Genomic DNA, 16,780 nt, shown 5'->3' with positions numbered 1-16,780 from the left:
TCTTGTGTAAGTCCCGAATCTGGATCACTAAAATATGATATCAACCAAACGAGTATTGGTGCGGAATACCAACACTCGGTGATTCAAGAACACGAATAATAACAAGTAAAGTAACACGGAATTGCTTCAAAACACACGTATATTATTGAATACGTCGGGTTCTTAAGCACTTACAATAATATTCAAACATAAACTAGAAGTCAACAACCATTAACCCTATACATTACATCTCTATATATAGGGATAACAACCAATAGGCCGACCCAAACACCAAAAGCCCACCGAGAACACATGAGTGTTCTCGGTTTACATATGCACCCAAAATAAAACCAAGCCCAATAGTTAGAACTAAGTAAAAACAAGCTCAAACCACAAAACTAGGCCCAACAATCTCCCCCTTGGTTTTGCAGCTTTATTCTTCTTCCATGTAATCAATATCCGCATCTTTCAATCCTCCAGCCCAAAACTTGTTATTGATGATGGATGCCACCATACTTGTGTATTCTTTGGCGGTTGTTTCGAAAATACCATCAGCAACAATCTGATGCGTGCTGAGTGTCTTGATATCTCTCTCATGAAATTTCAACAAATCTTTAGGGTCAACAAAGCGATATTGACCTTTTCCCTTTTGTAGTTTGACAACAGCTGTGGCAGTAACATGATCAAAGAACCAGAATCTCATGTTATCCAATGTACCATCGGGAATGGCACCTGGTACGGGAAGGTAAGTAGCTTTCTTTGTGGGAGGCCACATCACATTTACCATAGTTTTCCCAGTTCGTAGATCCAATACTCCTTTGGCTTTCTTCAGGAAAGATTCAGCAGTTGGCATATTTGGAAAGCCTTTATCAACTTGACACTTGAGAAAGTTCCAGAAATCTGTGCCTCGTTTGTCGTGTGATGGATTTGAAAATGGAGCATTTATTAAGTCACTCAAATCAACTTTGGTCCAAGAGCCAAAGTCTTTCATCCTTTTATAGTACTCCATTGTTCCTGAATTTCTCTTAAACCACCACATATTCTTATCTGCATCGAAACCCCAGGATAAAACTCCAGATCGATCACCGTATTTGTCAGAAAACCCCTTTTGAAGTGTAACAACATATCTCTCTGGGTGATCTGAAGACACAACATTCTGATATGAGTTCTTCATTACTAGCAGCTTCTTCTTTCCCTTCTCAAGCAGTTTCTTCTTAATTCTATCAGACTTTTCTTTTGTAACAGATGGTGCATCCAAGTAATGTTTCAGAGAATCTGATTCTTCTTGTCGACTAACACCAATGTTTTCGTCTGGACGAGCATTAGAATCTTTATCTTGATCAGTAGTGGGAGTTTGATATACCATATCTTCATTACTTTTGAACTCATCTCCAAACTTCTGAAATAGCTTTTGTTGGAGATCGAGTTACATAGCTGTTAGACCTCCCATTCCGAACTGCAATTCTTTAATCTTGGAGTCTTTATCTGAATTACTGGCCTCAAGCTCCTGAATACGAACATCCTTGATTACCGAATCCTGCTCGAGTTCAAAAACTCGTCGTTGTAGAGCCTGAATGTCTACAGGAGTATTCTCAAGAACCACTCCTTTTCCTTTGTTCTGAAGATAACTTTCCTGCATAGCAAGGATTTGAGCCACCTTTTCAGAAACACCAGAACTTGACTGACCTTGATCAAATTGTCTGGATGACCACCCAGAGGGAATATCTGCAACATCAGTGTGTGGAATCTCTGTTTGAAAATCAAAATCATCACCGAAATCACTGGACAACAGCTCCATAAATGTTGGCTCAGTAGAAGGTGCAATTGGTTCAGTCTGTGATTCTGGAGCATGTGATTCTGGTTGATCGGTGTTTTGTTGAGGGCTGGTGGTTGATTCTGGTGCTGGTGCGATTTTTGGTGTTGGTGTAGCTTTGGTTGTTTCGACTTCACTGACCAACTCGCTCGATCTTGAATCATCCCTTTTACGTTTGCGATGAATAAGATCAGCAGTTGGCTCTTCAACATAAACTTCCTCATTGTTTTCAGTAACTGTCAGAGGAGGCTTCCGAGCAGTTGACTGAAATAGAACTTTAGCAGCTTCGAGGGCTTTCAACTTTTCATCATCTGTAAGAGTACTTGGCTGACGGTGCTCTTCTTCATCTTCTTCATCGTCGGAGATCTCAAATGTAGCAGCACGTGGTTGAGCGAGTACCACGTGTTCGTCAGCAACCTGAGCTATGACAGGCTCAGCTTCGGTCTCAGCGAAATGACCGAATTTTTCAAGTGGTTTCAATCCCTGGTAGACCACTTTGGCTCCCTTTCTTGACTGCTTCATCAACCCAAAGGAATTGGGTCCCATGGACTTCATATCCAAGGTCTCAACAGTTTTAACCAAGTCGGTGTAATGAGAGTCAAAAATCATCTGCAAAAACCTTGGGCACATCAAAAACATCTCCTTCTTCTTTGCCCTGAGATTGCTCATCATTTCATTGAAGACAAACTTGGAATAGTTGTAATTCCAATCCATGATTAGAGCAGCAACGGTAGACATTTGGGTGTGACTAATTTTATCTGAACCCCCCTTTCTTCCTGAGATGCATGTGAAGAACGTGTGCAATAGGTATCTCCAGTAAGGTTGAAACAGTTTCTTGATTGCCAGTAGATAAGTGCCATCATACCCCATTCTTGTAATTACTTCAGTAACTTCGGCTGTAGAGTACTCTGTTGGGTAGTCGGGTTGATCCCCAAACAAAAGTACCTCTCTGATAATGGCTTCAGTAACAGTAACAGGCTTCATATGTATTTTGGAGTTGATTGAAATAACTCCATCTGCCCCTTGAGAATTGATCTTCGCGTTGTTCCAGAAGTACGTAACCATCTTCCTGCAGATGATAGGATTTTCCCTAAGAGCATGAGAAATCCTGCAAGTATTTAGTCCGACTATCATCGACTTGAATTCCTTGTGAGCCATTGGTGGATCATACAAGTGTCCAGCTATGTTATGAGTATCAACGAAATTTAACGGGTTTTGATCAGCCATATCTGCACCAAACGTTTCATGTTAGATAATAATTAAATTAACTTGACATTGATTAACAATTTGTTCATAAATAGTAAAGAATTAGACTAAGAGGAGCCTAAATAAAACTCGTCAGACAGCCTAAAGTACATTCGTCTGGTCCAAGTTCACACCACTGTGAAGGTTTGGGCTCAATCAGTGAGAATTAGGCCCAACATGAGGGATCTCGGTCAAACAGTTGGGTTCTCGGTCAACAATTTAGTTATCGGTCAACAGAAGTTAATAAGAATTAGCCAAGAACTGAGGTTCTCGGTCAGCATTTAACCGAGAACAAGGGTTCTCGGTCAAGATTTGGCCGAGAACGAAGTTTTCTGTCCTGATAGGGGGTTCTCGGTCAGCATTTAACCGAGAACAGGGGTTCTCGGTCAAGATTTGGCCGAGAACAAAGTTTTCTGTCATGATAGGGGGTTCTCGGTCAACGAAAGTCAACCGAGAACTCCTTGACAGCTGTGGACAGAACCCCCTTTGGATTCCACCTCGGGAAACGAGTAATCACCTTCAACCCACCGAGATCCCTAAAACCTCCATTAAACCTGCAACATCTCACACATAATCAACCGAAAACCCTTAATTAACCACTAATAAATCCATCAACAACCCAATTACTCATAACACCAATGGTCAGAGTTCTTCAAATCATCCGTAAAGACAGTTTGTGAGGCCACAACGATAGGTCTTAGTGACATGTAAACCTCATGTAATTATATCCAGTACCTGCTAATCACAAAACACACTTGAAGCTTTGATTAGTGAAAAGGTTTTGATCTCGGCAAGAAATATTATAGAAGAGGATCTCGGCTGAGAGGGTTTTGAGATTGAAAAGATAATAAAAGTGAAAAGGAGAAACCCTTAAGATATTTATTACAAACTTAGCAGGCCGGAATCCTTTTATGGGATCAAACTAAGCCAAAAACCAAGGACAGTCCAACTGGGCTCATGACCCATTAAATATGATCCAAATTTTTCAAAAGCCATTTAACCCAAGATCAAGAAAAACTTAATTTACACGACCATTTCGAGGAGAGTAATTTCGAGGTAAGAATACTAGAATAAGACAAAACAAACAGAGAGTACACACAAAGGATACAACTCCCTTTATATATAACGTTGGGATCAAATTTCAGTTCTTTGTAAAGCTGTCGCCCTTTTATGAAAAGATCCGAACATGGAATCATATCGTTTAAGAGGCTGTCACAAGGATTCATGTTCAGCATTATTATGACATCTAAGAGACAGATTGATAGCGTGTATCCCATACTTAGCATGATCTTTCATCGCATCAGTGATATGATTAAGGTTCAGTTAGACATAAAGCTTAGATGGACATCACTCATGGACCTGTGATGCCTCTTATCTCTTCTCAAAACGTATTTGGCTTTCCCAGATCACCCCAATTTGACTCCAACCCCCTAGTGCTTGATCAAAATAATTTTATACAAGGCAGGCTTAGTTTTAAGGTTGAACGTTGGACTTAGTGTTAGTAAACTGACAAGCCTTTCATTCGAGACATGACATGACTTACTTGTGTGCCCCCCATCTCTGTAGTTATAGTTTGACCCTTTAAGCCTTGATAATGAAATAACCTTAATAGACATAAAAGACTTCAATCACAAGATTTTTTTTTAACAATGATACTAATAATAGCAATAGCTTGACGATACAGTATTTTTGGTGATCAAGACACTAACGGGCTCGTGTATGACTGGGTAATTGCTTTTCTGCCTATCATTCGGAGAGATGTATCTGGAGACATGCACTTGTCTTCAAAATGACTCTCCACATTAAGTTTAGCAAATTTAGTTTATATCACTTTAACTTTTACGCATCGTGGAAAGTACCATACACATCAATGACTGTTCTAGAGCCTTTTAAGCTTAATAACTTTACCCGTTAGGCACACAGAAACAATTTATCTATCACTTTCCAAAGGTTGGATCAATTTCCATTCGAAAATATTTTAAAGCTTCTAAAAAGCTGTTAACTTAATAGTAATATCACTTCCCAGAGAGTTAAGTAAGACACCCGTGTTAAGCATTCAGTCACCCCGATCACTTTAAGCCTTCAGGTTAATGGCTATCCATTGTAACCACAAGTGGTTAACCGGACCAAACATGCATGAAAACACATGTCCTTCCGACTCAGAGTTACCGACATAATTTTAAGTAAGAGAACACGAAACACAAAAACATATCATAATCGCCCCGGGTGCTTTCAGTCGTTAGGTAAATGGCTATTCTGTGAAACTACAGGTAGAACACCAGACCAAACATATTCAAGTATATGTCGATCTGACTTGAGCAACCGACAAAATTTTAAGCAAAAATGAATATTGAATTTTTTTTAATAAAGGCAACGCACACACACTATTTTTGTCTTTTTTATTTTCTCCCTCTAAATTTGTGCAAAAATAAACAAAATATGTACAAATTTACTCCCAAAAAGACTCAATTCTCGAAACGTAGCATTTTTAGAAAACTCGCAAGCACATTAAATTTTGATGTTCCGACCGGTTTTGTAAATAGGTCCGCCACGCTATTATCTATGTGGACCTGTACAAGATGAATAAATTTTCGATCGAAACAGTCATGAATAAAGCGAATTTTAATATCAATATGCTTGGTTTTAGAATGTTGGACTGGGTTTTTCACAATAGCAATGGCTGCATCATTATCACAGAAAATAGGAGTGTCAAGAAATTCCAAACCGTAATCCAGCAACTGATTTTGCATCCAGATAACTTGAGAGCAGAAGGCGGATGCAGTAACATATTCTGCTTCGGCTGTCGAAGTAGACACTATTTGTTGTTTCTTATAGTGCCATGAAATGAGCCGATCTCCGAGAAACTGGCAGCCAGCTGACGTGGATTTCTGTCAATGTCATCTCCATCATAATTGCTATCAGCAAAAGCATAAAGATTAAATTCTGATTGTTTGGGATACCAAAGACCTAACTTCGGTTGTCCCTTCAGATATCTAAAAATACGTTTAACAGAAACTAAATAAGAGAGTTTAGGATTAGCCTGGAAGCGAGCTCATTGGCACACTGCGAACATTATGTCGGGACGGCTGGCTGTGAGATACATCAGAGACCCGATCATCGATCGATAGTATGTTTGATCTACGGGACTCCCTTCAGGATCAGACAACAATAGTGGTCTTTCAGCCATTGGAGTATTAGCACTCTTTGAATCTTGAAGTTCAAACTTAGCCAACATATCTTCAACATACTTTCCTTGATGTAACAGAATTCCCGTTGGACTTTACCGAACCTGTAACCCAAGAAATGTTGTCATTTCACCCAACGAGCTCATCTCAAATCTTTTCTTCATAACGCCTTCAAATTCTTTGCACAAGTCAGCACTGGTGGAACCGAAGATGATGTCATCAACATAAATCTGGACCAGAATCACATCCTTTCCGACTGTTTTCCAGAACAAGGTTTGATAAATCGTTCCCCGCTTGTAGCCGTGGTCAAGTAGGTGCACGATCAGTGTAGCATACCACGCCCGTGGAGCCTGATGTAACCCGTACAGAGCCTTGTCTAACTTGTAAACATGATTTGCCTTCTTAGAGTCAAAGAAACCCGGTGGCTGATCAACACAAATTTCTTCTTTGACCTCCCCGTACAAAAATGCGGTTTTAACATCCATCTGATATACTGTGAAGCCAATATACAACGCATAGACTTCTGTGTAATCTAACCCTTCTACCTGGCGAAACCCGGAACTACCAGTCGAGCTTTATTACGAACAATAACCCCGGTGTCATCTTGCTTGTTTCTAAATACCCATCTTGTATCAAGAGCTTTCTTCCCTTTTGGCAGTTTAACCAATCTCCATACTTTCAACTTATCAAATTGATTCAGTTCTTCACGCATGGCGTCAACCCAACTAGGTTCTTGAAGTGCCATTTCAACATTCTTTGGCTCGATTTGAGATATGAAACAGGACAACATACAACTGTTCATATATCCGGTCTGACTTCCGGTGGACACACCTGCTTCAATGGGACCTATGATGTTTTCAATCGGATGATTCTTTTGGATTCTTGACGGATTTAGCTGATCAGAAACATCACTGTTAGGTTGAAGATTTGTTACGTTCTCCCCAGAATCAGTGAGGGGGTTTTTCCATCCAGACGTTGTTGTACTGTGAGAGTACGAGGTGCCGGCAATGTATTCATCTGGAATGGCGTCGAAAAATAATGTGCTCCCGAATATCTAACGAACGAAACTCTCCCCCTCAACATTTGCATTATTCTCACACGAGATTGGTTGTGAATGATCGGTCTCTGAAGATTGAAAAGGCTGATTATCGGTTGTGGTCGAAGCACTAGTCATCTCAATAACCTCATCATCCAGTGACGGAGAAATATGAGACAGTGATTGAGAACTGTCTTGAATAATCTCCACTGTGGAACCATATTGAGAATCTGTGATGATGACTGGAAACACATTAAAAGGCTTGAAGAATTCATTGTAGTCGAATAACCAATCGGGACCAACACGGGGCATCAGTCTCATTTTCTTCTAACCAACGAACTTCATAAGATTCTATAATTTGTTTAGTGGACTTGTTGTAAACCCTGTAAGCTGTATTTCCCGCATATCCAACGAAGTAACACTCATCTGCTGCAGCTCCAAACTTTGGAGTGGTTTCTAGATTCAGCAACGTGCACGGACACCCGAAGGCTCTGAAATGTGAGACAGTGGGTTGATGACCATAAACGATCTCATACGGAGTCTTCATCTTGGACTAATTGATTATCACCCGGTTCTAAACATAACAGGCTGTATTGATGGCTTCGGCCCATAAAAATAATGGCAGTTTGGAGTCACATAACATCGTTCTCGCTCCTCGATCAGGGTTCTGTTTCTTCTTTCAGCGACACCATTTTGTTACGGTGTCCTTGGAGCGCTGTACTGACGAAGCACCCCATTTTCTGAGCAAAAATGATTTAGAACTGCATTCTTGAATTCCGTTCTATTGTCACACCTGATTCCTTTAAGCTTTACGTTTAGCTGATTTTCCATTAACACCACAAACTTCTTGATCAGATCTGCAGTTTCACTCTTATTTGACAAGAAAAACACCCATGTAAAACGTGAGTAGTCATCAGTAATAACAAGACAATAAGAGCTACGAGACAAACTCAAAACATGAACAGGCCCAAAGAGGTCCATATGAAGTAACTGAAAAACGGACGAAATGGTATTAATTAGCTTAGGCTTATGAGATTTTCGATGATGTTTTCCCAAAGCGCAAGCCACACATTTTTCAATAGTCACAAAATCCTTGATTGGCAAACCACGCACTAAATTGTTTTTAGCAAGATGATTTAGATTTTTAATATTAGAATGACCAAGCCGACGATGCCAAAGCATCGCATTATGTTCCGACACTTTTGAAAACAAGCATGTTATTTTGTCAGGAACATTTTGGTTCATGTCGATCACATAAGCATTATCATTTCGTTGTGATCAAACAAGAATCCATTCTTCTAGTATGATTATACCAGGTTTCAGAATTAAGCACTCCTTTTTAGTAAAGTGAGTTGAAAAATCTTTGTCACAGATTTGTGACACACTTAAAAGACTGTGCTTCAATTCTGGAACAAAATTGACATTTTCAAATTTCAACATACTGTTACTTACAGTACCCTTTTGAGTGATTTTTCCTTTTTCTCCTCCCGCAAAGGACACATACCCACCATTAAATGTTTGAATGTCGTGTAGTTGGGTGATGTCTCCCGTCATGTGCCTGGAACAGCCACTATCAACATACCAAGGTCCAATAATATTCCTCCATAGCTGTCCCTGCAAGAAACGCGGGATTAGTTAGTTTTTGGTACCCAGTCCATACTTACACTGGGTGACCCTGATTCGTCTACAGTTGTCACGGATTGCCATGACATGTCCTTTTGATCATCAAAAACAGATTTTGTTGACTCTTTGTCCGGAGATTTAGCCAACCATCTGTGTCTATTGGACCTGGAGTTATATGTACGAATGGTTGTCGTAACCCCCGGTGATTTGGACGTGGGATGAGACGAATCTGACCGTTTTTCCTGTTTGACCTTAACCTTAGTATTTATGTCAGATTTTAGTTTTGAATCATTTTTCCTTACCATTCCTTTAGACCGGTTTGGTTTGGTCTGATGAGGACTAAACCTGCCAGATTTATTTCAATTCCTATCATCGTCAAAGGAACTAGCCGAATAATGTCTAAACCCTTGCCTATCTGCATTGTATGGCACATATGGCATATTCCTTTGATAAAATCCGTAGTATGGAATATACGGACGATGTGGACAGTTTCTGGCAATTTGACCAGGGTCCCACAGTTGAAACATGTCTGACATTTTATGAAAAATTCATTCTGGGCAGTTCCTTGTCTTGACTGATTGTGTGGACCAGTCTGTTTAGATTTGCGAGAAGTCGCATTTTTCTTTTTGAATTTATCACCTTGTTTTTCATTAGAGCATCCCTCCTTGACAAACTTAGGTGCAACATATTTTTCAGATGTTTTTGAATTCTTTGAAATTTTGTTTTTATTAGAAATCACATTATTAAAGTCTGAGGTTTCAACTGAATCAATCACACAAGTATCATTGCTCTTTAAAACAGATCTCACACAAACAGTCGGAATAACAGAATTCAAAACAGGAAGTTCTAAAGAAACATTAGAAATAAAATTATTTTCAAAATCAAAGCTAGGGTCGTCATCCTCATCAGTACACTCCTTCACAATTACTTTTTCTGCACATGAAGTAGACACATTAGAATCGTTCATACTTGAGGTGGATGGACCAGTATTCGAAGAGCCGGTACCATCACCCTTATCTTGTTTACCATATTTTATGTCCTTTATCTTTTCTTCCTGTTCTTTAGTAACAGGAGTGGGGACATAATTGTGGTTGTATGGTGGGGGAACTTGACTGGATCCTATCCCCTCACCTTCATTTTCCTTCCACCACAACTGATTTTCAATCATTGAGTTGACAAATTTACTGGACCCATCGAATTACTTAAAATCATGTTCAGCCTTTTCAAACTTTCTTGTCAAATTTAAAATTTCAGATTTGGCGGTTTCCAGTTTAGCAGTCAACTCAGTGATTTCTTGTTTAGCATCAAGATAGTGACAGCTCTTAATACTAAAATCAGACTTAAGTTTCTTAATGTCTTTGTTGAGAGATTTAATTTTGTCTAAAAAACCTTTTTCATTTTTCTTAAGTTTAAAACTCTCTGATTTTATTCTTTCCATATCTCTAATTAGGCTGTCATTATGAACATGGCTGAAAACGTACCTCAGATGAATCCGGAGAAGTGAATGCCATGTATGCAAACTGGAGTTCCTTGACCTTCTCCTCAGCGGTGTTTTCCTCTTCAAAATCCTCAACTGTGGCAAAATTTGTTGTTTGATTTCCAATGTTAAGCGCAGCCATCTGCCCTTCTCACGAGAAAGTTTAAGCTACCATACCCCTTTCACCATTTCCCGAACTCCCTCCAGCCTCACCCCGAGTATTTCCAACTGGAACCAATGCTCTTTCAGTATTTCCTTCCTTAGCTGGATTAGTACATTCACGAGCAAAATGACCCGGCTCGTGACAGTTGTAACATCTGAGTGTCTCTTTGTTAAAACCCACCTTTTGGTTATTAGGCATGTTCCAGTTATTTCTACCTGTCCTCTCAGTAAACTTCTTTGCACGGAAAACTGCCATGGCAATTTGCCACGAGATGTCCATTTCTTCAACATCATCGGGATGAATCTGATCAAGTTCAGCAGTAACCACTGGTTTAACCAAGTCTCCGGCCAGAAAGGCATGATAGAAATTCATAAATCCCGCCATTAGAGCAATATTTTCTTGACTTTCTTTAGGTATAGTGGGAATCTGGCTGGAGTTTACACTAGGAGTGGTTTTGCCAGAATCACTGGCAGACTGACCAGATTTGGTAAAAAATACTGGTGCTGAATTAGGTGAATTTGATGACGATGATTTACCGAGGGTGGACGAGAACATCTGGAAGTTTCCCTGTGATGGTAGTTGAGAGGGCTTGAATAGTGAGAAGCTGTCTTGAGACATGAGGGCACTGTTAGAAGCAATGTTATATCCAGCAGCGCTATAAGAGCTAGCATGATTCATTGCCCACTGTTTATCATCCATATCGCAGGCCTTAATAGTTGCAATCATTTCAGTCATGCTCATTCTGTTAAGGTCTTTGGTCTTTTTAATTACTGCAACATGCATGTCCCAATTCTTTGGCAGAGAATTCACCAACTTGTTGTTAATCTCTGAGGTTTGTAGAAAGATTCCAGCAGTTCTCATTTCAGTTACAAGGGATATAAACCATTGAAGCTGGGATTCCAGTGTCTCTCCTAGAACGTGATTAAACATATTAAACTTCTGACACAACAGATCTTGACGACTTCATTTCATATCCTCATTTCCCTCATAAACTTCTATCAGCGCGGCCCACAACTCTTTAGCTGATTGGAGTTCTCTAAACTGAAGCGCAATCTCGGGTGTGAGTGCCATAGTTAGAGTTGAAGAGCTTTCTCATCTTCTTCGACCTTTTCAAAGTCAGCATCATCAAATTGAGCAACTGGTTTTATAAGGACCTCGGTTGATCCAGCCTTTTGGTAGGTGATTCTTTGAGGTCCTCTCACGATGCTTTTCCAAATTTTTCAGTCTTTCATCTTGGCATAGTGTTCAAAACGGAATTTCCATTCATTGAACCCTTCAGGGGATAATAAATGAGGTACACGATTAGCAGTACCCATGATTGAATGAAGTTCTTGGTGAAGTGACGAGTTGATGGAGTTGCTGCCATTGGTTAATTGGGCCATTTCAAATCTGTTACTAATTTATTTTAGGTCCAATTAAGATAAAGTCCAATAGGACAAGCCCAAACCAACTGGACTGAGAGCACAAGAAAACTTGGGCCGAGAACTAAGATGATGATCAAGGTTGACCGAAGACCCAGTTGGTTGACCAAAATTTAACGAAAACCACTCTTGTTGACCAATATTTTGACCGAAAACTACTCTTGATGACCGATATTTTAACCGAAAACTACTCTTGACTGAGAACTCAATATGTTGACAATTTTGTTGACCGAAAACTAAGCTTGTTGACCAAATCTATTGACCGAGAACTACTCTTGGCCAAGAACACTCAGTCACCGAAAACAACCAGTCACCGAGAACAATAATGAGCCGAGAACAAAAATCAGCCGAGAACAACAATGGCCGAAAACCAGAGAATTCCTCAACTGACTTGTAACAAATTCCCGAGAAAGTGGGATTTTGATTTGTTTCCAAACCAAGGTGAATCTATTCAAAAATAGTTTCTTTCTTCTTCTCCGATCACACACTCACCGGAAACAACAGGAACCACCCAACCTTGATATCTTGAATCCGTTGATATCACAATAACGAGCCTGCATTCGTCAAAGGCTCTGATACCAATTTTAAGTCCCAAATCTGGATCACTACAATATGATATCAACCAAACGAGTATTGGTGCGGAATACCAACACTCGGTGATTCAAGAACACGAATAATAACAAGTAAAGTAACACGGAATTGCTTCAAAACACACGTATATTATTGAATACGTCGAGTGCTTAAGCACTTACAATAATATTCAAACATAAACTAGAAGTCAACAACCATTAACCCTATACATTACATCTCTATATATAGGGATAACATCCAATAGGCCGGCCCAAACACCAAAAGCCCACCGAGAACACATGAGTGTTCTCGGTTTACATATGCACCCAAAATAAAACCAAGCCCAATAGTTAAAACTAAGTACAAACAAGCTCAAACCACAAAACTAGGCCTAACATCTTGAAAACATCCGTTGTTATAATTTAATGTTTTCATTTACTTCTATCGGTTGTAAATTGATAAATATATCAATAAATGTGACGCTCCTCAGTATTTGGGCTGAGTGGTCAGAACTGCTATTGTATGAGAAGTCTTGTTCCTGGATTCTTTCAATTATACATATATGATACTGACAATGAAAGTTTTAATAAAATGAGCGTTCTTGGGTACATTTTTGCACGTGTATTTTTTATTAAGTTCATTTAAAAAAAAAAGTCATTTTGTGATATAAATAAAATCAATTTATATACACATAGTTTAGATACATATATATATATAATTATTTTCTTTACATGTAATTTTATAATTTGGATAATCACGTGTGTTACACGGGTTTTAAAACTAGTTATATATGAATAATGGGTCGTTGAGTGGCTTTTCTTGTTAGGAAACAATTATTTCTCCTTTTCCCCCCATATTCTTGTAAAAGACTAAAAGGTTATACTTTTTCCGTTCCATTATAAGTGTCCATATTTGAAAAACACAAAGTTTAAGGTATGTTGAATGATTACTTTTTTTCTTACCAAATGACAATAATGTCCTTGAAAAGTGGGTCTATTAATATAGTTTATTAATGTTAGTTATGTGTGTTTAAGGGTAAATTTGAAAATTGACTAATAAATTTTAACCTAATAATTAAATTAGAGGTTTGTATTTTGACCGGTTCAAATGCTTTGATAAAAGTTCCCTATAGTTGTTTGTGCTAACTGTTCTTATATTCTGTTTATAGGCTGCTCTACCACAAGCCATTTCTTCTTTCATATACGCAAAGGAATACGGTCTGCATGTAAACGTCCTTAGTACCTCGTAAGATCCTTACTTCTCATCAATTTTGGCATTGCTTTCGAAATTCATACAGTTGCAGTTAAGATCCTAAAGTATTTCACTTACTCAAATTTTCTTTGTTTATGTAAAGTCACACTATAAGTTTCAGTACTGTTAAACTTTCTTTAATAAATAAGATTTGGAAATTAGAATAACCCAAATGAAACTTATATGAAGCATAGTTACTATTGAGTGACAATTTTTTTCAAGTTAAATTGAAGTAGAACGTAATAGTGAAGAAAACATACCTAACTAAATTATAAAGTTTTATAATTGTTTGTGGAATTAAAAAAATAACGACCAAGTTATCAAGGTTCATATTATCATATATATTCAATTTAGATCACTTAATCTTAAAAAAATCAATATTTACACAAAATTAACAAGACTGAGATTCATAATAAAAGTTGACTGATTTTAGAAAAACAAAAAGAACATGTTAAGTTTAGTAAATTACACTTGAAAAACTTGATTACTAATTTACTATTATTTTTTTTAAAAAAAGCAAATTTTTTTCAACTTAAAAATCCCTTTTATCTTGCATTTGTAAAGGTTTGAACCCACCTTCTCTATTTTAGAAGGGTGGACACAATACCACTAGATCATTAAATCATGTGTATAAGTTATAAATTATACTAATGTTTTTTCCATTAACCTACATAGATATATAAATTACAATGTTTAGACATTTAGAAGTCCAGATATATTATCCCAGGTCTTTTTAGAATTGTTTGTACTATTATAACTATTTTCTAATTTCAGGGTCATTTTTGGCACAATTGTGTCCATACCGGTGCTTGTTGCATATTATGCTGTTCTGGACCTTTTACATGGATGATAGTCATTAATTATGTATGTGCTAGTAATAAAGAATATGCTCACATAGGTGTATTCACTCACATTAGTAGATGAATATATGTATTTAAGTACGTCTTGTTGGTAAACATTTCATTTTCATACAAGTGATATCTAGTGTACACGCTGGGCAATCAACATTAGTGGGATAACGGTTAGTGGTCCTTTGCAAAATAGCAGTGTCAAATAGCGGTCCAGAATGATGGAACCAGTATTAGCAGGGCAATATCGACCAACATTTGACTGCTATTTTGGGTCTTAGATAACGGTCATATATATATATATATGGTAAGGATCCTAAGAGAACCCTTTGCAAATTGAGAACTTTGAGAACCATTTTGAACCACTAAAAACACCTTTAAAAAAATATTTAAAAAAATCATAAAACAAAAATTAACAAAAATTTTAAAAAAGTAAAAAAATCAAAATTCTTATATTTCATTCCGGTTTCATTAAAAAAATGAAAAAAAAAACCGTCGTATTATACACATATGTATAGTTTTATATAATCTTTAGTTACGTAATATACACATATGTACAGTATCATTTATCTTAAATTATACACATGTGTACAAAAAAATCATGTAAATGTACATATATGTATAGTATACATATGTGTATATAATTTAGCTAAAACGAGTTTTTTTTATGAAACCGGGATGATAAAATAAGAATTTTGGTTTTTTTTTTACTTTTTTGATTTTTGTGTTTTTTTTATTTTATGATTTTTTTTTGTTTTTGGGTTTTTGTGGTCCAAAATGGTTCTCATAGTTCTAAATTTCAAAAAGGTTCTCTCATGATCCTGATCATATATATATATATATATATATATATATATATATATATATATATATTTGAGGGTTATCCTAAAAATAAGTAGTTTCCTAAGAAGACTAAGAATAAATCATAGTCATTTGATCATATCAATCAATGGTTGAGATTTAAAATTACCAAAAACCGTCATAGTTTCCTAGAATTACTCTTTCAACATTATAACCGACATAGTTTCTTAGAATTATTCTTTCACCATAGGTTTTAATGCCAAATGTCAAAATTCTATTGGTTCTTACCATTCTTAGAAAACAACTTCTTTTTATTTGAACCCTTTTCTATATATATATATATATATATATATATATATATATATATTGCACTTATTTTTCAGATCGGGTATTTTCGGGCCAGATTAAAAGCCCATAAATATTCATATGCAAACTTCAATTAATCAAAAACTAATCAGAGTTTAGGGTTAATTGACCCTAAACCAAACTTCAATTCGTCTCATCAATGGCTTCTGCTCGAACTTATGCTCGAACATGACTTCAATTCAAATCATCAGAACTATTGTTTGATTATGTGAAGATCTGCTCCTTCAAACATCGAAATAAAGACTTATGCTAGAATAAGAATATGCGAAGATCTGCTCATTCCAACACGACTTCAAATATTGACACTTTTTTGTTTTGACTTTCGATATTACTATTATATTATAAACACACATATTGGTCTTGGAGATCCCTACACATGTGACCAAAGTAATTAGTTAAGAGACTGGGACCCACGCCATATTGGTCTTCTATGGTCCTCAACATAATCAGAGAAATAGACGGACTGCCTCCTATGAGTTTTGGTTTCCAAATCTGCTATAGTTCATCGTTGTGTTGTTTTAAATTTTGAGGCATGGTTTGAAGACGTTTGTGAAACATTATCCGATTGAGCATCTTTTCCACAAAAACATTTTCTTTTCTATCTTTTCGTAAGTTCTCATTATGCCAATATGGCAACTTAACCTTTTGATTAACAGGTTTGGTTTCAACTTTGAGGCAAAGAAAAAAGTTTGGAATTTGGAAATGGGAGAAGTGTAAGGGGTGAAAGGGTTTATAGGAGAGAATTTTTTGGGTTTCTAAGTGATCTGCCATTTGAAATAGCGAAACCCATATTGAATGCAAAGTCTGCCAGTAATTGTCTAGTAATTGTCTGGTGAGCTGGAGGTTTTTTTTTGTGTTCCGCCATTTCAAATGGCGGAAGTGATCAAAATACCATGTGTTCCGCCATTTCAAATGGAAATGGCGGAACCCCACTTTACCTTGGATGTCACATTCATAGCATGCCCCTATACATTTGTTTCACTTCCGTCATTTCAAATGGCA

General features: G+C 37.3%; 1 protein-coding gene across 1 annotated transcript in view; it reads left to right on the top strand.

Annotated features, from left to right (window-relative positions):
- LOC143599224 (auxin efflux carrier component 5-like) overlaps positions 1–14,613 on the top strand; it is a 48,946-nt gene extending 34,333 nt beyond the window's left edge. The window contains exons 4-5 of the mRNA XM_077077226.1: positions 13,681–13,757; positions 14,538–14,613. Of these exons, the coding sequence (XP_076933341.1) occupies positions 13,681–13,757; positions 14,538–14,613 (153 nt within the window). The remainder of the gene's footprint in view (positions 1–13,680; positions 13,758–14,537) is intronic.
- The last annotated feature ends 2,167 nt before the right edge of the window (positions 14,614–16,780 follow it).

This window comes from Bidens hawaiensis, unplaced genomic scaffold, assembly GCF_021521415.1.
Source record: "Bidens hawaiensis isolate Kalapana, Puna unplaced genomic scaffold, B.hawaiensis_p1.1 tig00001920_1, whole genome shotgun sequence".
In the NCBI taxonomy this organism is placed as follows: domain Eukaryota; kingdom Viridiplantae; phylum Streptophyta; class Magnoliopsida; order Asterales; family Asteraceae; genus Bidens; species Bidens hawaiensis.
This window is presented reverse-complemented; position numbering and strand designations above follow the sequence as displayed.